Raw genomic sequence first — 25,164 nt, 5'->3', positions numbered from 1 at the left:
TGCGGCGTGAACTTGGCCTGCTCCAACGAGCGCTTTCCCCGAGCAGCTCCCAGGCACGGCCCAGCAGCCAGAAGAGTCCAGGGCCCATGCCCAGCAGGGCATTCGTATGCGGTCACCTTGGTTCGGAGGCTGAGACGAACAGACAGGGGCTGTTCCACGCTACTTGGCTTCAGCACTCAGGAATGTTCCCGAGCACGTTTGATTTACTAACAGCGACATGGCCCAAGCACCTTCTCTACAGCTGTTAGGTAAGAATAAGGGAATTAACTTCGACTTCTAACAACTATTTTCACAGATACAGAGTTTCACTGGAAATGAAGTTTAGTAAGTTCTTTACGAGTTCCTATGGCTATGTCTAACGTAGAAAATTTTGTGTGTCCTTTTTTTTCCTCCACTTTGGCACAGCTTGAATGACTGAGCCCTATTAAACAGGCCAAAGAAATACAAACCAGAACAATCCTTCCCATTTTCAAGGAAAGCATCTAATAAAGTATATAACTCCATCGACTGCTTTTTCTTAATTCTTAGGTCCAAAAAAAAGTTACACTCTTTTTTTTTTAAATATACATATAACTTTTTTCTAAATTGAGACCTTTCTAGAATATGAACCATTTGGGAATCATAGCTTCCCAGGACACACGAGGAAATCACACGTGGTAGAACCTGATACAATACCACAGCATCACAAGGAACCATCCCAACACAACTGCTTATTCTTCGAGGTAGTGACAGGCTGGTGATTTGTTCCACCTACTTCATGAGATGCAACATGCTAAAGTAATTGCTTAAGATGATTCTTCATAATTTATAGGTTGATTAAATAGTTCTCTAAAGCTTAAAAATCGTATCCAGTTCCTGGTGAGTTCATTGACAACATGCCCTTTGAGCTGAAAGGCAGCAGAATTAAAGGCTGAGAACTGTGTGCTGTATCTCAAAGAACTTGCTGAAAAGCACAACTCAGTCTCAGCACCAGTATGAACATGAAATTTGTTTGAACAGTTATTTAGAAATCCCCCTTTCTGTCCTGCCAACTTTGGATTTTAGCATGTATGTGAAATGAACAGTGCTTCCCTAATTCAAAATGCATTTGGTTCAAAGAGGAAATAAATGTCAACAAAAGAAATTGTGGGGTATAAAGTGAAGCACTGAACACGCCGTGGTAGAACACAAAGGAACTGACAATCAGCTAAATGTCTGGAAGCATCCAAAAGAAACAGCTGATTTGGATCAAAATAATGTCTCGAAACAACACTTCTTATGTTCTCAAATGCTAACAGATTTAATTTTAATGTCCGCTTTGACAGCTGTCTTTTAACATCTTGTAAAATCTCAGTAATGATTCAAAGTTGTTAAAACCTAAATAAAGTGCCCTCCCTTCCACCCCCATCTCCATAGCAGAATTGTTAAAGAATTTCTACTTTAACAAAACAACCCTTAGACACTTCTAGCTAGTGAGAAGCTCTGCTATAGGGTCTGTAATGATTCATGGTGCCTGAAATGAAATCAGAAGTTTGCATTAAATTCCCTATCCCTTTACAGATTAAGTCTATACTTGTTTGTTACAAATTAAATAAGTAAAGTGAAATCTGTTAATAAATAAAATTACTGTAAGGGAAAGAATTCTCTCTGGTACTTTCTTACAAAAAGAAATTTCTGTATGCTTCGTCTATCTCCACTTCAGTATGCATCCCATTCAGTCACATGCACAGAAAGAATGCCAATGTTCCTGGCCCATTTCAACAATATTTAAAATTCTGTTTATCCTCTCATTTGCTGCTTTTATTCTGTAGTAGAACAAATGTTAAGAGGTTTGTGATTCCAAACCATCCTGTTCCTGTTTTTCACTGAGAAAATACAAAGTCTTCTATATTCCTTTACACCTTTCGACTGCTGTAAAACAGTCCAGTGCTACGAATACTGAAGCAGAGACAAAAGAGAAGAGAAACAGCTTTGGGAGTGACCTTTAATGTCAGGTTCCAACATAGGAGATAAAAATCAAGCCATGCAAGCATTTATCACTTCAGACAGGAGTCAAAGGCATCCCAGTCGCAGATGAGCCGAGCCCAGCTGGACCTCAGGACTGCCCTCCAGCTCTGCTGTCAGATGCGCAGGCTCAGCTCCCCTTCGTGAACACCAACAACAGTATAAAACTGAAGTCCGTGGTATTTATTGTGATCAAAGACAGACTTTTTTTTTTTTTAAAAAAAACCATTTTAAACATTAAACAGTACGTGAGAAATGCCCACTCAGGGCAGTCTTGGTGTGACAGCCTGGCAGTCTGGTCAGATAGTGGCACACTTTGTCCGTCATGAAACGTCACTGACAGAGGCAGCCCCAAGTTACAGCGAAGCCTGAGTCTCAAACACAGCGGTTTACATTTCTTTTTTTAGTTTAGAAGGAATGGCAGTATAGAATACTTCGATTCAAGAAAATGCGAAGAGTCAACTTCAGCAAATGCTTACGCACTGTTTCTTTCCCTGTCTTTTTAAAAGAAAACCCTGACCTTCAAGAATTCCTTCTGCCAAACTATTTTATACCGAGACAAAAATGAATAATTACTCAAAACCATAAAAAGCCTACAAATGGCTATTTGGAAAGTGTTCAGACAACATCCAAAGCTGTACATTGTTGCTGCTTATCTTTCACACGTATCAGCAAAGCTGACGCAACTGAAAAGCCATGAAGATGTACCTAGTATATGTTACAGTTTAATTGGCATTGAGAATACATTTAGCATATGGATATGTGGTTTTCGACAATGTTTGTCTAAATACATAAGTATGCCAATCTTAGAAGTAACATTTACAATAAACCAATCTCTTACCACTGAGAAGCCTGGGAAAGATAGCCTCCACAGAGATAGGTGCTATAGCAAACATAGAAATTCTGTGAAACACAGAAATCCTGTGAAATCTACTTCAAGACCCAACTGCCAAATCTGAACCAGCTTCAAACATCATCTTTTCTCATAAGGAACATGACTTCTAGTTGCATAATTAATGTTTTAAAGGAAGTTGGTTCTTTTCTGGATTTTGCTATTTTAGAAAAAACAGTCTGCCCTGTAGTTCACCTATGCACGAATGTCACATTGTTCCTCCATCCTTGCAAAACTTCCCAGACACGATGACAGCTAGGTTGTTGGGTGATATATGCCAAAGAGGAACTGGAAACAAATTCAAACTCATGAAAGAATGCTTTTCCAGTTCCTTTGAGGTCTTGGCCATTTCTTTTATTACTGTTCCATACAAATGTCACAAAAATATTAATATAGCGTGAAACTGTTTGGAAGTAGAATGCACAAGGTATCTTCTGTAAATCATCATAAAAGGACACAGTAAGCTAAGATGCACTGAGCAGGACTTAAAGCCAGAAAAGGATCACTTTAAAATCTCATAAAGTTATTTAGTGGATTCTAACTTCAAGTCCTTCCAACAAATACCAATTTTCTGTAAACATTAACAAGTGTAACAAATTGAGGTTTACGTTTCACACACAGTATTTGGATTTAACTACTTGGTTTATTAATATTTGGATATTGTTCATTGCACATCTGAGCTCTCTTTATAACGAAAGAGCAAACCAAGTTTTACACATACCTGTAAGACACAAATATGCAGCTAAATACCGTTTTTCAAGGCCATCTTTATAGGTCTGAATCGCACCATAGACTGGAGGTAGAATGAAAATCAGGTTACTCACTGTGTTCCCTGTAGGACAGGAGAAAAAAAAAAAAAAAGCAGAGATTTAGAATTGGCTGCTTTAAATAAAGCTTTAAATAAAGCTGCACTCACAGGTTCAACAGTTTTCATCCAGAAAGCTACGCTTTTTCAGAAGTTGTCTTCTGCTTTCACACATAATACAAAGTTAATTTTTGGTACAACACAGTTGTACTTGAAGGCTAAGAACATTTGAACTCTTTTGACTTTTTTCACATGTATGGATAGTATTAAAATACTAATTTAACTAAAAGGTTTGATTTAGATGGTGCTTACTTTCTTGGCAGGAGGAAGGAACATAGAGTTACCTTGATTGCACAGCTTGTGAATTAAAACCCAGTTCCTGAAGGAGATACAAGCCCCAAATAGTTCAAGCCTGGTATTTTAAGAGCTGTTTGTTTGGGTTTTTTTTCTTTTCTTAAACCTATTCTTGGAACTCTCTCCTCCACGCTCCCCTCAGACACTTTAAGGTCACCGAGTGACTCGTTCCCAAATGAAGCCAGTTCAGTCTTTACTGTCAGTGCGCTAGTCACCGTGCACACCCAGAACGCGCTGGATGGGATGCTACAACACAGCTCACCACGTAAGACCAAAGACTGTAAGAGGGTACGATAAGGAACAGCAAACAGCCAGAAGCCACTCCTGATCGGCACGATAGGCAACTGTCAAAGCTTATCAAGAGCCTGAACTTCAGCAAGACACCACGGCTCTCCGTCCCTCCTGCTGAAGCTGGGATGCAACGCAAAAAAAAACGACACGTGTTGCGGAGATCAGAGAAAGCAAGAACAAGCCAAGAGCCCAGCTCTCCTACCAGGGGGCATGACGACTCTTCCAGCACCGGGGAAGATAAAGGAACCTCTCTTTTTCTTTTCTTTAAGACTACTCTCCCGGTCCGATTTAGATGTTTTTTTTCAAACTGTCCTGGCCTATGCAAAAGTACAATGAAATACTGAGAAGTTTAAGTGAAGTATAAGGAAACGGTACATTTCTCAGAAGAAGGAATGCAGATTCAGCTTTTTAGCCTAACCACAAATCATAATTTTGAGAATAAAGGTTATGTAATGAGAATAAAATGACATGAAATTTGGGAGAAAGAGCAAATCTTATTGAAGAAGGCAGAATGTTGCTTACATAAATTAAACTGCACACTTTCACACACCATCAGTTAAATATATACAAAATTGAAACTCTAATTTCCAAATATCTCAGTGAAAAGGACAATGTATGAGGCTACGGAGATGCCAAAAAAACCCCATTATTTTTGTCTTTTTTGCTCAGCAGAAAATCTCAGAAGAGTTTCACTTTCTAAAACAAAGAAGAAGAGTGAGCAAGCCATGCCTGAATCACTCCCCTAATTCAAGCACCATTTTTCAGGAGTCCAACGTCCCAAGGTCCCCCTCAAAGAAAAGTGAAAACTACCAAACTATGAACACCCAACCCCAAAGTGTTACAGCACCTCCGGGAACAAAGATCCATACTTTACAGGTTTATAGAAAATTCAAACCTAAACAGAAAAAAGGTTATTTCAGAACACAGGAAGCAGAAGCATATCTAGTTAACTAACAAGCTCTTCTAAATTCTCACAAAGCAGACTCAGATCTCAGTTTGAGACAGTCTTCTTGACCAGATAAAAATTACATCTGATTTTTATCAGACCTTTTAAATCACTTCCTTATTGATTTAACATCATCCCCTGCAGAACCATGAATTTCACCAAGTTATAACAATCAAAACAGAGATGTGCCAGAGATGTTACTCTTCTAGTCAGCTCCGTAGTAAGCTCCTCCATGTAAAAGAAGGCCAGCCGAAATCAAAACAGCTCTGCAAAACCATACAAGTTTATACCAATACAGAAGCCTCTTTTCATGCTTAAATTCTTCAGGGAATCATTAACCTTTTACCACATTCCCCCAGTGTTGCAATAGGCAGTGATTCACTTTCAGTGGAGACCAGGTTTGGAAGAAATCCACTACAACTCAGTATTGTGCGGTATAGTGACCATCACCACGTCCTCCCGCAAATCATGCAAAGACGTCATCCAGCCTCGAAAAGCAGAGTAAAGGCCATGTAGCCTGGATAGCGAATCTTCTGGTTTCTAACGCAGTTCTCAACTACGCCGGTTTCCGAGAGAAGTTATTAGACATTTATAAATACCACTGTTCAAAGTCACTTCATTATGAAACTGGCAAAAACCTGGCAAAAATTCAAATATGAAAATGCTGAACAAAAGAAATACCATGATGTTTATCCGCAACTAGGAAGGCACATGACTTTAGAAGAGAGTTGCAGTAGGATAACAAACTTCAGATGGACGTAAGAATGCAGAAAAGAGATTCTTCTGTAGGAAAGCAAAGGTTTCAACACTTCCTGCAGAGCTATAATTATGTTAAATTACTGAAAATTTATGAGCGTTTAATCTAGGATCATCTTGCTGAGAGAGGAAATACCGTAGACCTAATCTGGCTGTAAATTCCTGCCACTCCTTCTCTGCACTTTTTGGCCCATATATTCAGAACATTTATAGCATGGATTAGGCAAGCCTACTTGCAAAACATACTTATTGAAAGTTGTTCAAATTTTTTCAGAAGGGAAATGAAGGCAGAGGAACAATGAAGTCCTCTGGCATGCTGCTAGCAAAATTACTTCTTTCAAGAATAAAAACTACAAGGCGCCTTTCAAACCCACGGACCCTAGGAGTGCATATTTCACAAAAGTCTAACTAGTCTTTACAGGATTACCCTCGCAAAGAATAACTTATAAATTATAAAACCTTACAAAAAAGGGATTTTTACTAATTCCGTCAAAAAACAGCAGTGGGATATGCACAGAGATTAGCGAACAATACCAGGAAAGAAGAAAAAGGTGACACAACTACAGACCCATAACTCTCAAGTTAATTAACAAACAAGGAAGTGAAACAAGTTTTGGAGGAAACAGATATGGAAGTTGGAAATGGGAAAAAAGTTAAACTGTCAAGAAACCTATTCTTTTTCACCAGATGTTCTTTTTTTTTTTTTTTTTTTTTTTTTTTTACAAAAAAGGAAAAAAATAATGCAGCAGACCTCCTTGGGAAAACCAGAGATTGGCGAATTTGCAACTAAGGCACAAGGCAGAAGGTATGCAAAATAATTAAAGAAGAGATTATTGGTTATGCCTGGAAGAAATACAATATATCAGAAATTAGATGAATGCACGTGGATGGACCTGGGCTTAACTCTGTACAGCATTCTTCTATTTCAGTACTGGATTCCTTGAACACTGGTCCAGGGAGTGATCTAATTTTAATTTAGTCACCAAAGACTGCTTCTCAGCATTTTATCTTCAGCATGTCTGTCAACAGAAAGGAGGACTAGATTATCAGAGGAAGAAATGAATGAACTCACAGACTGAAGTGACAGGAATGGGATTAAATATGATGGCCAACAACATGCCTTTCAATGTGAATATGAATCTTTTTTCCAAATGTAGGATTAATCTATCTGAAGAGGCAGAAAAGTGAATTAAGATCGCATGGTGACTGACCATAAGGCATCGCTGTAGGCACCAAACCCCCAAAATTTATTTCCAGTAGAGGCAGGGAAAATAGTAATGTTTTCATGGAAGCCAGTAGTAGAACACACTGTTCTCTAGTTATCAATAAAAGAAAAGAGAAAGCACATCAGGTGCAGAGAAGCATCACTCAGATGGGAGTGATGAACGGGAGCTTACAGCACCAGAAGGGACCAAAATTGCTTAGCTCACCTAGCCTAACAAAACAACGGCTGGATGGAATAAAACCGCGCTCTGTGAATACACCATGGGTAAATGCCAAGGATGAAAGAGAGCTGTTTGAACTAAAGGATAATACTGACAAAAAGAATAAATAGATATAAACTAACCCTAAATAAATGTGGGCTAGAATAAAGAGGAAAGCTTCCCACTGAAAAGGTGATGCTTACAACTGCTTCCCAACAGAAATGGGCAGCGTGATGAACCTACCTCCTTTCAGGGTGAAGCTCAGTAAGCTCAAAAGCGAGCTTACGTGATGTGGTGGCCTATCACAGTAGTAAAGCAGACCACGTCCACAAATACTATACATGGTGCTAGGTAAAGTGCTAAATTAATGTCTAATCATGATAAATGCAGACTGTGTGACTGACCTTACAAATTTTCATAAAAGTCTTTCAAGACTGATTTCATGCAAACCATTGTTTCAAAATACTGTTTTATTCATTGAGAGAATGCCATATGGTACCAGAACAAAATCAAATTTATGCAAAACATCATTTCAACAGGCCTCTGTCTATGGGAAGGACAGCTGTATGAGTGTTAAACCACATCTGCACCCTGTTCTATAAATACAGCAGCAAAACCTGACAAGTCTTTTTTATGATGCATGCACATTCAGTGTCATCCTCAGGTCCTAAAAAATACGTGTATTATCATAAATGCACAAAGACCTGTACAAAGACTGACCACCTCAAAATCAAAAAATATAAACTTAGAGGAAATAGTATTTACAGGCAAACACGGGCACAATATACTGCTTACTGTAATACAGACAGCTTGGTACAGTTGGGGAGTACCTTACTTTCCTAAAGTTTCCATTTCCCCAAGTATGTAGTTAATTCTACAGGAGAAAGTCATTTCTACAATCAATTTGGATGAGGAGTCTAAAGGATAAAACAAGTAAAGCTGTAAATAAGTCAAGCTGTAACAGAACATGGTCACAAAGAAATAATATGCAGGATGTAAAAACATCAGGAACACAACACTGGGCGTCAGAATACAGGTGATGTTTTCAGAGAGGGAGGAAAAGGGCTATTATAAAAACGAAGTAAAACTTATCAGCTTCAGCTTTTGACAAGGTGACCAATGTGATTGACACAGTGTTAAGAGATCCTTTCTCCTATGTTTGTACACAGAACTGATGGCAAGATTTACCAACCGCAAGGATCTTTTCAAATGTTAAAATGCTCTTTCTGTCTCTGTCAAACAATTGAAGATTTTTCACTCTGCTATGGTTTCTACAAGACTCAAACCCAACAGAAATAGATGTTACTCTCGGAGAGCAAAGAAGAAAATTTTTGCAGTTAAAGAAGTTGACTATGCATAAAAAGCTCATTTAAAATCAGGACTAACAAACATGACATTAATTACAGGCTTTCAGCCTCCCCTTAAGGACAACTGTACCTCACTGTGAAACAGGAGAAAGGAAAGTGGCTGCTATTTTCTAAAACAGATACCTAGGTTGCAATAAAGTCAAAGTGTCTCTTTAAGTAAAACAAACAAGCAAGCAAGCAAGCAAACAAGATTTTGAGGCTGAAAACATCCATTTCATTGCCTGGATATCGTGGTGCTCTGCACAGTCAATTTTAGTGCATTTCCTGGATCATGTAGCTTTTTCTTTTTCCATCACTGCATGAAGAAAATAAAAATAATTATAAAAAACAAAGCCTGTCGGATGGCATCATGCAGAACTTGAATCATCCTTCTAGCTGCTTTCAGATACAAGGAATTCTGTCTTATGGCTTTTGTTTCTGGAATCATCTCAAGCAGCTCTGGTGCAAACTACAGCTCATTATCAGAGGGTTTACCAAATGTAAAAAAATTGCGAGGCAATGCAATTCAGGCACATTTGAGAGCATAACCATCTACCGTTAGGTACCCTCTCTTTTAAACAGAGTCTTCTCTTGGAAGGATCTCTAGGGATATGAAACCAAAGACGAACACACACAGAGAATAACAGCGAAAGAAAGGCGTGAGAAGGGTAGTCCTGTGGCCCAGCAGCACCAGATAAGGTGAAACAATGAAAGACAAAAAGGTGTTTGGAAATCAGATTTGAACTGGAGGAGTAGGTAGCCTACCAGCTTAAAGACTAAGGAGGAATCTAGAGTATTTCCTTATATGAATAAGAAACTCATTCAAATCTAATATGGGAGTCCTTGCTAAGATACAAGTACTTCGTAGCTCACCTATCGCAGCCTTGTAAGTGTCAGCAGAGGAATTAATCTGAATAAAATCCAACAAGGTTCCATACAGTATGCGCTACATATTATCAGTCAATAATAACTAAGCCAGAGCCCAGAGGAGGTTCGTAGCACTGACGTTTCAAAATACGGGCATTTCATGACTGTGCAGAAGGCCCAACTACACAGATTCAGCTGTTTTGGCCACTAACTCCAATCTTGCGCTGTTTTCGCTTACAGCTTATCACCAGGAGGGCAGGATTGCAATTAGATTTTCACTTCCACCAGCCATTTTTAATATCTTCCACTTCAAAGTCTACAATAACTGCACTTCAGAGCGTCAGGAAATGAAAACTCCTCTCTCCATTTGATATTTCAGAAGGACCTCAAGGGGACAAAACCGAGTCATCCCGACGGGAATTTTGCCAATATGTAATTACTGAACTCCCTGCTTGCTAATGTCCGTGAAGGATCAATATAAACTTCCTGTTACTCAGGGAAACACAACACAGCCTTGCTCCAGGCTGGAGCACAGGACCAACCCCGACTTAAAAATAAAAAAAAAAAAAATAAAAATTGGGGGCGGGCGGTGTTCAGAGTGTTCATTTTTAAGCGACAAGATTCATTTCTTACCTCCTGTAATTCTGCTTTCCAAATACTAAGCAAGCCTTGATTTTGTTTACCTGGACATTAACTGAAGTTGCAACTTCAGCAATTCACCTGCGACTTGTATTAGCCACCACATTTCTAATAAAAACACTGGAAAAATACTGAAGGAAACAAATAGTGAAGCAATTACTGAACTGTATAAGCTATGTATGCAAGCTTCCTGAAGAACTATAAAAATGGGTACAGATAAATAACACTTCAAACTAATGGGTTATTAGAGGGACTATTAGATCTCCCTACGTATTTGAAATAAAATCAGAAATCTAAAGAGAAAGTTCATATAGATCACAGGAATCATAAAATTAAAAGGTAGATAAAACACTGTAAAAAAAGTGATAAAGTGAGCACATTACAAAGGAATGCTGCATTAATCTAGCTCTGTATAGATGCTGGCATACTATTATGAGAAAAACTGTAAGGGATAGATGAGAGGGAGGGGTCAGATACAGCAACCAGGAGTACCACAAAGGAAAAGAAAGATATTAAAAAAAGAAGAACAGCTACCTAAATGTTGGCCAGGCAGCAGCTACATGAAAGCAACGTCAAAGCCAACAGATTTACATGGGGCAAGGATTGGAAAAAAAAAAAAAAAAAAAAAAAAAAAAAAATTTATATTAGTAAGGAGCAGCATTCTGATCAGCACTAACAGACTAAAACAAGGAAAAGGGAAGTTTAGGTAGAACATCTACAAATCATGTTTATTTGGCAGCAGCAGCATCTCCCAAAAGCAGCCACGAATCCTGGAACAGTTTCAAACAAGAGTGGGCAACACGCTGCAAGAGACACGAAGAAAACATTCCACCGTGGGCAAAGCAAGGAAGCCAAGGAGGCAGGAACGCAGCCTCCTCCTCAACGCCAGCACCAACAGGGACGCATACCACCAGCGTGAGCACACCGCGTTCCCGTCGCACGCGTCTCGGCCCCAGCCGCACCAGAGCGCTGCTTCCAGTAAGTCAAAGTGCTGGGACGAGGCCAAAAAAACTAAAGGCAGCACTGCTGCTGCAGAGCTGGTGACCAGCTGGGAGGTTTTAGTGTTTAAAGTCAGCGTGCAGGGCAGTGCTGCTACGTCCTCTAGGCTGCTTCTCCCTTGCTGGGCCTCCATTTCTCCAGGATATGTAAATGTACGCCGATATCCTTCTGAAGAGGTAAACCATTTCAGTGATTTACTGGATTGGGGAGGGGTAATGAGGTAATTTTAGAAAAAAAAAATTAATTATTAACAACACAATTTGATTTTTATTCCCAGTGCTCATTTACGAGCGGTTCCAACATGCTGTGTCAAGTGATACGTTCCGATTTATGACCTTACACACTTTATATGCCAGCTGCAGAATTCATTCCCTTGGCATTCATCATCCTAGTTCAGCTAATATTTTTGTAGCTGTTTTTACTCTGATCACAGTATTTTGTGTTACATTTGTGTTCTTCAAAACAATCAAAAGGTAATTAGAAGAAAAAGCTCTCGACACTCCTGACTAACGAAGTACACACAGAAAAGCTCAGTTCAAACGTGTAAAGCGTGGGTGTATTTTCTAATGCACAAGGCTCTCTTTGGTATGCACGTCTTACTAAAGCACTTATTATTAAACTGCTTCTGAATTGCCCAAGGTTACAATTAAGCTATCCTTTTCTTTACCCTCACCTCTCTGCAAAGTGCTTGGCTACTGTGTAGTGAAGACACTAGAAAATTAGAACCTAACAGGAGATTGTACTAACGCTGACCTTGCTTCTTAGGTATATTATACGAAAAATAAATGAGTGAAAGCTAATACTACACAAATCCACTTTTAAAGCTCCACGTTTCTGCGTAGGAAACTGATACCCTTGCAATCCCAGAAATCCAACATTTGTGTTCATAATGCAGATTTAAACTTGGTGAAACATTCATTGCTGGGCTAAGAAGTTTTTGCTCTTCCCCCTCAAATCTAAAACATATTGCTTACCTATTTAGTCTCCATTACTGCAGTGTCTGAGCAACCCCAGTCTTCTGCATATTTATCCTCAATATCCTCAGAAGAAGAGGGTGCCCGAGTCACAAAAAAACCTGCATAAAACTGAAGCCAGGACTTTCAAACACCGAAGTGTTCCTCTAGCCACTAGACCATCCTTACCTGCCACAATAAAAATGAATGGGTTCATTCCACAACACATCTCGTAAACAAAGCTTCAAAGTAGAAAGTACATCAGAGTAAGAATGGGGTGCTTTCCAGAAACAACATTTTTGTTACCAATTCTTATAACGTTTAGCGTAATGGAGTCCTCCTCCTCCTGGAATTCTTAAAGACTATCCCAAATGAAGAAAAAGTGTCTAAAGAACCAGAACTTGGATTGGTTTTTTGGGGGTTTTTTGGGTTTGGGTTGTTCTTTGGTTTTTTTTTTCTTTTTTGGTTTTTTTGGGGTGGTTTGTTTTTTTTTTTTGAGGAAGGATGACTGATTTTTTTTATTTTTCAGAGGGATCTGTCTTCCAGCCTTTCATGAGTCAAGTTCAAGGTCTGCACAAGATGCTGTTCCTCAGAAGAGGGTTAATAGGTCACATTACAAAATGTGGAGGACCGACTGTGCAGTTTAGCAGATAATTATGAAAGCAATTGCAAGGGAAATATTCTGAGGTGACAGGCCAGAATAAAGATAGCTACAACAGCTAAATCAAAAAGCCGCATTCCTCACTTCTGAAGCCAGTTTTGCTCATTATCTTACTGTGGCTCTAACTATGTCTACCACACCTAGGCCTGGCACAAGTGCAGGGCATTCTGAAATGTTAATAAATGGGTTTTGAAGGGACTATTACACAAAAAGTAACAGTATTTAAAGATGTAACAAAAGTGCTAGAATCTATCCTTGGCCATTTTTTGTGGCTGCAGGAAGCAGCCTGGACAAATATGACGGTACGCAGCTCCTTTACAGGACATTTTATTCCCAGTCCAAGATATCCACAATTAACTGGACTACAAGGGAAAAACACGCATTACAATTAGCTGATAAGCCATCTTGTCAGATTTTAATGTTGCTTTCCTAGAGTATGGGAAGCCTCATGAAAAAGAAAGCATCATTTCCCTGATAACTATGCACCTAAGATGATAGCAAGCAGACCAATTACTTTGAAACACACCTTGAAGGATTTTGCAAGTAAATTTAAAGTAAAAACAGTTGTCATAGTCAGATCATTTGAAATATCAATCTAGAAAGCTCACCGAAAGCAAGTGCTTACAGCTGGAAAATGCAATCAAAGTCTAAAGAGATTAGGCTGAGATGATGTAAAGTTAGAATATTACATGCATTAAGCTCGTTGCTGAAGGGCAGATTTGCTGCTATTATACCCTTTACTGGAAAACAAAATAAAACGTATTTTAAATGTTATTTTAAGACATGCTGGTGATGCCAAACTGGAAGGAAACAATCAAGGTGGGGAAGCTTACTCTTCAGCCGCCGCTAAAACTAAGCAGTGACCAATATGATATTATAGCAACCGTCCATTTAATTTTCATCATACTTAACTCCTTCCAGCTCACCTTTCTTTTTCTATGCGGGTGTCAGCATCCTGGCTTCGTGTTCAGTGCCTGCACCAACTCCTCTAAACCTAAGGGTCTGTCCAGAAGAGGAAGCACAGCTTTTGGCAGCTGACAGTTTTGAGCTACCGGAGTACATCCAGCCCAGCATCTGTCGGCTCTCAGCACAAATGGAGATACCAACGTGAGGCACAATATGCTGCGCATTATCCCAGAGGCTCTGTAGGACTCTTGCAGGCACTGTGCAGTGAGATATGAGCGCTAAGCATTTGGGGAGCTCAATATGCTCACTGGATGGTGGATGGCAGAGAATAATGTGTGTCAGTGCTTTTTTATAGATATTTGTAGCTTTAGTTTGAGTAGCCTTTCTTTGAAATCCAAATCCTCTTGCTTTCCTCCTTTTCTTGCTATCAGTGTGGATTTCCCCTGGGTGTCCAGAACGATTAATGTCTCTCCTACTAATGACTCATGCCATTCTTTTGCATTTTGCCCCACTTGAATGGTAGGAAATTAAAGGTGAGATGCTATACGACAAATGTAAAACAGAGCACGTGGAGATAATTAAACTAGTCAGCAACCACAGCCTGATTCAGATATACAGCAACCATTCAAACACTGATGGTGACATTCTCTCTCTTACCAGCAGTACTAACAGAAAATTCCATCTGTAACTACCTACCTTTTTTTGCAGGACTGCCTTAAATAAAAAAATCCTAATTTTACCTGGAACATGTGATAAAAGAAAGGTACCTGATCTCAGAAATGACTCAGACTCTTCTTTTTCACTCCTAAATACCCAACTTTCTCTCTTTTAGGTAGCCACTTCTTTTCTCTAAAGTCTTCATGACCTTTTCCAGTTAAGATGACAACCTCTGGCAAGAACTTTCAACAGTACCCCATCAATTCACTAACCCAAGACTCGAAGGCTGGCACTCCTGGTCCACAACTTCTAACTCCAACTCTACTTTTTAGTCATTGCCCAATTGTCATTTCAAGACAACTTTCTTGTTCTTGCTTGAAAAATGAAAAGAAAAAAATTGGCAGTTGCCTATCCACCCACAAACCTTGGCAAAAGCCATTTATCTAGAGGGAAAATGAAGCTGCTTCTCCACAAAGACAGCAAGATCAAATCTTAAGTATCTCACAATCTAAATCAAATACAGGAAGAGCCATACAACGCATTGAAGGTTCAAGCTTTGAACACTGTCTTTTTGTTATAAATATAACTCGATATAGTACCTACACAATAACAGTTCATAAGGTGGGTGGCAAGCACTCGGGCAGAAGCCAGTTTTACCGAATAATGATATGAAACAGTCGAAAACTGTACACAAAATCAACCAAGTTCCCAGCACAAATGGTGGGCCAAAGACTGGCAGAGGAAAACTTTCAGAGAACAGGTTTGAGAGAAATGTAGAAAAAGTACAATAAAAGCAGAAAGAAAAAAATAATACAAAAGCCGTGTGGAAATCAGCATGGAAGAGTTTAAAGGCAGGAAAAAGAACTGAAGAGCTTGGAAGGGAATGTGTTTAAGGAAAGGAAATAGCTTTTAAATATTTCTCTGCAGCCTAGAACAGAGAAAGAAAAAAAAGAAAAGAAAAATTAAATTGGGATGGGGTCAAGAGTTTTAGCATTCGAGTACTGTGCTGATGTTAGACACTGTGCTGAAGACTATACTCTGAGGGGCCTCATGGGAAGATAAAACTTGGGCCTTGAAAAATTTAACAGCCACCAAACCTCAGACCTCTGAGTGAAAAGCGACTGTGATATCACAGATCACAAAGCCATAGCAGTTTGTTTAAGTGAACGAAAACAACATCTGCTGTATGATTTCACTACCACCGTGCACTTCTCTGCTGTTTTCCAAGGCATCTCCACAATTCAATTGAGCTGATTCTTTATTAAAGACTGCACTCACCAGCTCGGAAGAGGCACAAGCGATACAAACCAGCAACGCTCATCTGCTTTTCACTCTGCTACTTGTAAAGAAAACCATGAACTTCCACACTGCTGCTGCTAGCTGCAGCTTTATGGAGATGGCATTAAACTGTATCTATTTGCAGAAGTCAGCTCTGCAGGTACAGGGTGCTATGAACAAAAGTGCATTGCCAACCTTCTTTCTAAATTTCTGGTATTAAATTGAAAAAATAAAGAAAAATGTTTGGCTTCTCCAATTTTCCAGTCTGTTTACTCATGCACTGGTCAGCACGCTGCATACAGTTAGCTCTCTGCTTATATGGGCCATTTCGACAACTGTGAAAAGGATTTGGAGAAAAAAAGAAAAACCTGAAGGGGAAAAAAAAAAAAAAAAGATAAAGGCATCAGTTTTCATTCATGAGCAAAGTATCACCTGGAGCAACTCTGAGTTTATATATTTTGTATTTTTTTTTTTCTTAAGTCTACAAGATTTAAAACCTGAAAAAAAATCTGTATCCTGCGGGAGGAATGCAGGGAGTATTTGTAGAAATACACCTTGCAGCTCTCCTGAGCGTAACAACCCCCAGAGCAGGCTCTGCAGCTTGCCTGCTGCAGTCCGGGGCCAGCGCTGGAGCTGGCAGGCGGAGAGCACTGGAAACTCCCTCCAAGAGCAATCGGGTCTATAATGCGAATCACACGGACATACCCTTTCTTCCACAGCAAACCTTGTTAAATACTTGTAGAGGAAAAACACACCCATTTTACCTAGAAGAAATGTGAATTCCGCTCTGTGACAATAAAATCAGTTCTTCGGGTCATTTTAGCTTCCTGTTGTAGGTGACCCATTAAATTTCAGAGACAGCCAGATCTGCAGATCCTATTTCTCAAAGACATGTAAGTAATTTTTCAGGTATCCCTAGGTTTCCTCATTGTAAGGTCAAAACACTCATTAGAAGGGATCACAGCAGCGTGCTTTCCAGTTGGGAAGCAGATCTCTGCCTGAACAAACAAACAGTGTTGACCAGGGAAGATGAAGAAAACCCGATGAACAAATGACAGACCCGATACAGAAATACTCTGTCCCAAGATTGTCAGTGTCCAGACTATTTTTAACGCTCAACTATGCTACACAGCTCTACAGGACTTCTCCTTTGATCTAATACTGCGTCTGATTCCTAGATGCTGGATCTTGTCCAAATGAAAATCCTTATCCAACTGGAATTAGCGATTACTAAAAATCCAGCCTACGGGGCCATAGCATCTTGAGCTACCGCTGCAAATAATGAGTTCATTAAAGCACTGTATAAATCAGAGCGCTTCCAGGGTCATGTTTTATGACCATAAAGTCGATACCTTGAAATCCTACTAGTTGGAATTTGTGCAAAACATACTCTGGTGTCCTGTGCCATACACCCATGACTCACAGAAAAGCAGATGCAAAGGAAGAAACGGAGGGAGAGGCATGGCTACTGTGAGTTACGGACACTGTCCTGGCTTCACTCACCTCGTGCTGTTAGGCAGAGGCAGATATTCAGCTCTCCCCCAACACCACATCTTTTTCTAATCCTGCTTGTCTGCTTTCCTGCCTAAAGAAGACCGAGCCTTGCCTTCTCCTCAAAGTCAAGTCTTAAACTAACGTCCTGAACCTTGTCCAGCTGAACCAGCCCACACTCTTGTCCCCTTCTCCAGCTCCTCTGGTTAGAGAGGAGAATTAGGGCAACATTGCCTGGACTAGGCCGCAAGGGAGAATACCCTCTTGGTCACAAAGCCAGCTGGAGATCCTGTAAGAGACATACACCCCGCACACATCATTCCTGGGTCACTCCAAGGACGCTGGATTCTGAAAACAAGTCCAAAGGAACCAAGGAATAATGCAAAACCAAATAAAATAAAATAAAGCCGCAGGACACAGCTGGGAAACGGATACGCTGCTGCACACAAATCTCAATTTTGAAATAAAGGCTGGAATTTCCCTCAGGAAAGCTCTGCAACGTGGAGGCAGGCTGAGTCACCAGTTGCTGGAAAGGCAAAAAACTGGAGAGGAACCTCGTAAGGCGGGGGGGGGGGGGGGGGGCATCTCCCCGCCGGGACTGACAGAGAGGGCTACTTCGGCCTCCCAAACCCCAGACACGCTGAAGTACCTGCTCTGCCCGAGGTCGATGGACCTTGCTGTAAAGGAGATAATGATCCTGCAGATGCCGACTGCACTGATCACGTAGAAAATGTCAGTTTTTCAGTCACTGATCACCGTGCATATGCAGCATGTTTCTTCAAGGAAATTAATTTTTAAAAACAGATAGAAAAAAAAATCCTGGTCAGACACTTCGGGTTTTTGAGCTAGCACAAAAACCCTAAGTATTTTACAGTTGCATTTTCAAGTGCACAAAAGGGTCTGTGCCTGAAACCTTAAATCCAAACGGTGCCCAGCAAAATCACTGGGACTCTACCCAGACCTTGCCTATATGGGGATATTCAGATCAATTAATGGTAAAAGATCGACACTGAAACAGTGCTGCTCTGGGTTTTTTTGAGTTGTAACATCCTCTAGAAATTTCTCTCTTCCTGACACCTTCCTTCCTTGTAGTACTTCCACAGGCACAGAATAACCAGGCACCTTTAATTCATGCAGCAGCTCAGCTTCTCTGCTAATGGACTGAGAAATGGCTGTCATTAATGAGGCAGGTGTAGAGCCCCACACCTAGAAAACTCAAAGCTATCAAAGGTAGGTAGCTTTTCCCTGATAACCACTTGTAAGTGGGTTCCCTTCTGGCATTATAAATTTCATTTTTTGATACATATTTTGAATTAAAAGAACTCTCCCCGTTTTCTTAACCTTTTCACGATCCATGCACCTTTCTGTGACCCTCTTCAGCCTTTTGAGATAGTCAGAGAAACAGTCAAGGGTGCTAGCACTTGCGTGCGTTGCAAGACAGAATCACCATATACTGCTGAGCTGTTGGGACTGGAGACAACTCCCGGAGTTCCTTCGAACATTTTTGCAGCCATTATTAAATCTTTCTTTTGTTTAAAAGACATCTTCCCCACTGATCTGTGAAAGGCTCCCGCAAATATGGAAAATGCATTACATGAATAGCAGTTTCACGCACACAGACAAAAACACACAGCAAACCCCAGACTAAAGACATTTTTGTCTTTCAATTATGACAGCAGTCGTTTGTATCTGTGACTAAAGGCTCATTTAAAGGCATTTAAAAGTCAGCAGCGTTCCTTTACCGTAATTTATTTTACATTAATCTTCCTATTTCTAGCTACAAATATATATTCTGCAAATTTGTATCATGCAGTTCATAAACCTGTCTGCCTTAGTTTGCACATAAGCAAAATTAAATTGTACAAATGCCACTGCTCTGTTACCATTTGGAGTGGCAGATGTCCAATTGCCAGCTGTAAAAATACTGAATATGAAGCACTAATTACAGAATAACCAAACACTTTGTTAAACCATATTTAAGAGTTTTATTGTCACTTAATAACTACAGAAGTATTAGTAGAAAAAACACACATGTGGTCCATTACCACAGCATCCATCAAGTTTTAAGCATACCCATAATGTGATGGGTAAATGAGAACTGTTGATGGGACAAATGTAGACTTTCCGAAAGCCTTTGACCCTGTCTCTTCAATGAAAGCTCTTGGGAAAACAGAAAATTAAGCTGTCATGAGATGAAAGGCGGAGTTGCCTCATGGATTAGAAAGTAGCGGAGAGAGAAAAAAAGAGGAAGAATTTAAAAAAATATATAAATCATTAATTGTGGCAAAATGCAACAAAACAGTGCCACAAGATTATCTTCAGGCTTAAGTCAAGTATATACACTTACAGCCTCAGAAGGGAAATAAATTAACGCAACAGTATTTGCCACAGACTCAAAATCACTTAAAATCATTAAAGAAATAAGAAAGCAGGACAGCAGAGACCATCCGTCTGGCTTAGGAGTTTACTTCCACTATATTATTCTTTGAAGGAACCCCTCTTGCAACTTCTTTTTGTCCACAGCACAAAAAGCAAGCTAGAAGAGTTCAGCGTAAAAAGCATCCCACACCTGAGCGCTGTTCTGTACGCTCCACTTGACTTTACAGCCACCATCAATTAGTTTAATGTTCCCTTTAGCTTTTTGTCAGTACTACCCCCTAAGTTGAGCCAGCTCCCTCAAGGAGCCTGACAAATTCAAAGAGGAAACCTGTGATGTGGCTTCCTGCAATTAGGTCATTAAAGTTACACACTCAAATCCCTTTCAGTCTTAGAGCCTGTGAGGCTGTGACATCGTCTTCTCTTAAATCGCACTTTAGAACTCATCTGTGGCACGATGTCTTTAAATAATTCAGCCGCAGCCAGGCAGTTGGGCTGATCATACCCAATTAATCCTGATGATTCTTCCTTCACCTGCCACTTTACTACTGAAAGAACAGACAGAGCTCTTGAAGCCACAGTTGGCTTTATTTTATTTTTTAACTCACATGGATAGTACCCAGCCCTGTTGGGCCTCTGGCTGCTTTCCGATGCCTCTGGCAAAAGGCAAAATACAGCAGGACGCCCAGGAGGAACAGGTGACAGTACATATGTGGCAGTCAAAATTCAGTATTAATGACATTATTCTAACTTTAAGTAAATTTTGCAAGTTGTTAAGTTCCAAAGTAACGATCTCTATGCAAAACAGAGATCTGTACATCTTTGCCAGCTGTCTTTTTTGAGCAAAACTGAAAAAACCACAGTATTTTTGTGTCACTGCTCACAATGAAGAGAATGCTTGGATGGCAGTCTACGCGTTAATAAGATATCTCACATCTAACGACACCGGTAACAAGTCATCTTATCTCAATCTCTTATCTGTTGTCTGAAGCAAAAATAGGAAGAATTTAAAGAAGAGCAGCAAAAGTGGCTAGAACCACAGGCAGATTATCTTTTATTTTTTTTTTCCCTAAATAAGGGTCTCATAAAGAAAGCACAGTTACAAATATTTGTTTACCAGTTCTCCAATGAAAACAAAAAGCAATAGATTTAACTCTGCTAATAAAAAAAAAAATTCTTTTCATATATGAAGGTAGCAGAACATACTGAGACAGGATCAGAAGCCAAGGAAGAAACGATTTCACCAATTCCTTGAGAAGCCCGAAGGTATATTCCAGATGCTTGCTGCTGTAAATGCCAACATAAGGATATACTATCGCAAAAGCAGTCATGTTGTAGATGATGCACGTTACTCACGGACAACGATAGCTCAAGGCAATATTCCACATACCTGGAAACATCACTAAGTTTGATCCAAACTGAAACACAGCGCTGAGTTGATAACAACAACAAATTCGCCCCCATGATTCTTCTGATGGAGAATTATAAACCCTCGGGTACCACACAGGGCTCCTTTGACTTTTAAGTATTTTTTAAAATTGATACTACTCTCCACGTTTTCAACAAAGGAAATCTACAAAGATTAGTTATATCTGCTCTTCATATTCTACAAGATAAATCCTTCTTACAGGGATAATAGTGAATGCAAGAAGGGTAAGGCGCTTGTCATCCAGACATTCACATCAAAACACCCCCAAAACTGAACACTATGTGGGCTAAACTGGCCTGAAACATCAACCCTGCTAAAATAAGGAGTAAGCTGTAATGTTTAAGCACTTAGCGTTAAACAATAGCACTTACATTTGACCTTGTTCTGTTTGCTTGGGTGGGAGGATGCTGTTTTTTTCCTTTATTATTATTATTTTGCCTAAGTTGGTGTACAAAAGGTTGGATAATTCAGCATACAAGCACTGGGAGCCAGAAAAGATTAGTTAAAAAAAAAAAACAAAAAAACAAAAAACGCATCTCTACTGCTTGCCCTCTAGCACACAGGAGTGAAGCCAAAACTCCTGAGAAACCCTGAAGAAGGAATTACTACACCATACAATATATTTGATCAGTGAGGGATATGAGAGTCATTGTAGGGCTTAACATAGTTAAGCTGGCAAAATAAATCTTTTCAACTGTTTTTCCATTTCAATTGGTTTAATACTCCACAGAATGACGTAGAGCAGTTAGTCATCCACCTCCACGAGGGAGGAAAACTGGCTAGGTGCAAACTCCAAAAGGCAAGAAAAAGCATTTTTCATTATTAAAAAAAGGGATCTTTGAATTCAGGTCATTGTGTTTGGGGTACATCAAGAGAATGCAAATACGAAGTGCTACAAAAACACCTTACCTCACCTTCACATCTCTGAATATGTACAGCTGATTAGCTGCCATAATTTACACTAGTTCTTTAAGGAGTGAATGGCAAAGAATGCATGTGGGCTTCTGGAACACAATGTAGCAATTTGTACTAAAATTAGCATATTAAAAACAAATTGCTAAATGGCACAAAGAGGTAATTTGCACAACAAACTTTCAGTTTGGCTCTTCAGCCTGCAACCTAAGGAAAACATAATATTTGATTTGGACCTGCCAGTATCCTTCAAGCTTTGGGCCTCCAATAGTTTCTTATAAATTATTTACAACAAGCATTTAATGCAAAATTTTTAACTATACCATCAGCTTAACTGAGTGGCACCAAAACAGCGAGAAATCAGAAGCCGATTTTCACTCTTCTGTAAGGTAACACTTAAAATAATACAGGCTATACATGAGTTTTAAAAACAGTATCAGCAACGTCACAAATTACCACAATGAGGACTCAGAGAGAGAGATGAGAAAGATATTTCTGTACTTTCTGGTTTGTTTGCTCTCTGAATTTGAATTTTTGATAGAGTAAGGAGGCCATAAAAGCACAGCAACTGACGGAAGACCGCTGGGCCACACAGACCCCGAATACACTCTCAGCTGAAGCAACTAGCTTTCAGGGTAACATCTCTCTGATATTCCAAAGTAATTAGCGTCACATTAAGTATTTTAGAGAAAGCTGGGAAAGACCCCTTCGTTGTTTTATTAAAGATACGTTGCCAACCAGCTTTTGCTGGCTAAGAGTTAAATGCAGTGGGTTCATATCCTCAAAAAAAAAAAAAAAAAAAAAAAATGATTTTTTCCTCTGACCCTTAAAGTGCAGTTACAGAATTAACGCTAAAGAAAATCTAAACCATATTGACATCTCTACTGAAATTATCTACTGTTAAGCTAACCCTAAAATAAAGTGGGCTTATTTACTGTTTTGCTTTTTAAACTTGGACCATTTACATGTTTTAATTTACAGCACAGCCCTTATGCACATTTTTTTCAGCGCAACTGACAGACGAACAAACTGCGGTCCCAAACACTGAAAATCATAAGGAGGGACCAGACCTTCTATAATTAGTCCCTTTTTCTTCAGAACACACACGTTTCCACCTCCCACCATTAATTTCATCCTCATCTTCCTTCTCCTGCAAAATCTAGAAGCGATGAAAAGCATCGGTCCACAAGCCGAACAATACGGGGATTATTTCAAAAATTTACATGCTAGTCAAATTTATTTTTACATGGGTGAAGCAACAGAGCTTCCTCTTCCCTATGAGGATTATCTCACAAATTACTTTTACCACGAGGAAAACACAAAAATACGCGCCCTGCAAAGGTATCGTTCTATTTAAAAACTCTCAAGTTTGTCCCGTTTTAAGAGTACTTTTGTTCCCTCTTCAGCCGGCCTGCCTCTTCTCAGCCATAAATCTGCACACCAACTTCCTTTTTCCTCTGAGTTTCTCTGCTGCCTATGCTACTGTTATTCAGATCCTGTACTCCTTCCCATTCCCACACTCTGAAACCTCTTTCACAACTATTCATTTTGGTCCTTCACCCATGTCAGTGTTTGTAACCAGGACTCACAGCCTGGCATGGACGCCCAGAACCTTCCATCTCCTGCGTGCCAAGCTCTTCCCAAGTGCTGCTGAAGCATCCCAGCTATGCGAAAAGCCTCCTCAGATTGCCCACTCCAAGCACTTCAGGGTAGGTGAGCCTGTTCACTTCAGTGTTATTTTCCTAGGGTCTTAACACTTCAAAAGCAGCCGCCTATCTTATACGTGTGAAAGCTTTTTGTAGGACAGGGCATCTCTCAGATGGCAGCACGTAACTACAACTACTACACCCTTTAAAGTCACTGCCCAGGACACGAGAATATTTGATTTTTCAGCAAAACACCAGTGACAGAAGGCATGATTCTTTACCAGCTACCACAATATACTCCCTTCTCAAGCACCTGCTGCATGACCCTGCAGTTGAAGCACCTTCTTCTTTCCGTAAAATGATGCTGAATGTATCTAAATTCCTGGCTGCCTCTGAATAACAGAGTTTTGAGGTCAAAACAACGGCCTGCTCTCTTGCTGTTGTTCCAAGCTATCCTAAAGACAACCACCTGCAACAGAATGAGCCATGGAGCTATTGTAACTCCCACCACCTGCAACAGAGCAACCTGATGATGGTCAAGACCCACCAAAGCCCAGCTGGGCGAAGGTGTCTCTCCTGGATGAAGATGTCTCTTCCGTACAAAGATACCTTCTCTCTCCCTGAACAGCTCCACATGGTTTGACCATCCGTGGCTGAGCAGATGCTCCCATCTCCTCTCAAGGGGAGCAGAGCTGCAGACCCGCACGGCTTTACAGCATGGCGCCCGGAGCACGATTTCAGTGAAAACTCCCCTCTTCAGCCACACAACCACTCCTACTCCAGCGCCAAACCCCTTGAGACCCATCTCACCCGGCCACCCCACCTCAGCCATCCCCTTGATGCCTCCCCAAGCCCCTGGACACCCACCTCCTGCCCCACCATCGCTTCGGACGCAGGCCAAAGGGACAGACTTGGGAGCGGGGGGCCCAAATAACAGCCTGGGGCACGGGGAGAGAGGGGGCTACACCACTTTAAGACAGGGATTTGGAGGGGAAGGGGACAGGAAAATAGCCGTTTCCACCCGCCGGGGCTGGCTGAGGGGCAGGGGCCCCGTCACCCCGCCATTTGCCCCCCTCAGGAAAGAGGGGCCGTGGAGGAGGGGGGATTCCCCTGCCGTGGGGCCTAGTCAGTGGGGTGAAGGCACGGAGGGCTGGGAGGGGGGTGACCGAGGCGGCGGCGGGACGCCGGGGCCGGGGCGGCCACTCACAGAACTCGGCGATGTAGTAGGAGACGGCGTAGTTCTCCTCGCACCACTCCAAGGTGGAGGTCGGCGGGCCCCAGTAGCCCTCCCGGTCAGCGGCCGGAGCCATCGCGGAACCCCGCTTCAGGCCAGAGCGGAGAAAGGCGAAGGGGGAGGAGGGAGAAGGGAGAAGGGCGCCGGGCCCGGAGCGCGGCGGCGGCGGCGGCGGGCGGGGGCCGGCGCTGGGCCCGCCCGGCCGGGGGAGGAGCCGCCATGGCGGGAGCAGGGCCCGGGGGTTGCCATGGCGACGGGCTGCGGCCTGCGGGCGCGGGAAGGCCGGGCCAGGCCGAGCGGCGTCGCGCTCGTCTGAGGG

At 41.0% G+C, this 25,164-nt stretch overlaps 1 protein-coding gene across 1 annotated transcript in view; it reads right to left on the bottom strand.

The window, feature by feature from the left end:
* The window catches only part of ACER3 (alkaline ceramidase 3), a 62,698-nt gene extending 37,749 nt beyond the window's left edge, over window positions 1-24,949 (bottom strand). Inside the window, exons 1-2 of the mRNA XM_082335728.1 lie at window positions 24,819-24,949; window positions 3,597-3,707 (exon numbers count right to left, since the gene is read on the bottom strand). Coding sequence (XP_082191854.1) covers window positions 3,597-3,707; window positions 24,819-24,921 — 214 coding nt within the window. The 5' untranslated portion in view covers window positions 24,922-24,949. The remainder of the gene's footprint in view (window positions 1-3,596; window positions 3,708-24,818) is intronic.
* Window positions 24,950-25,164: the final 215 nt, after the last annotated feature.

This window comes from Platalea leucorodia (assembly GCF_965183815.1).
Source record: "Platalea leucorodia genome assembly, chromosome: 2".
NCBI classification, from domain to species: Eukaryota; Metazoa; Chordata; class Aves; order Pelecaniformes; family Threskiornithidae; genus Platalea; species Platalea leucorodia.
The sequence above is the reverse complement of the archived record's forward strand: the minus strand, read 5'-3'. Positions and strand labels throughout refer to the sequence as shown.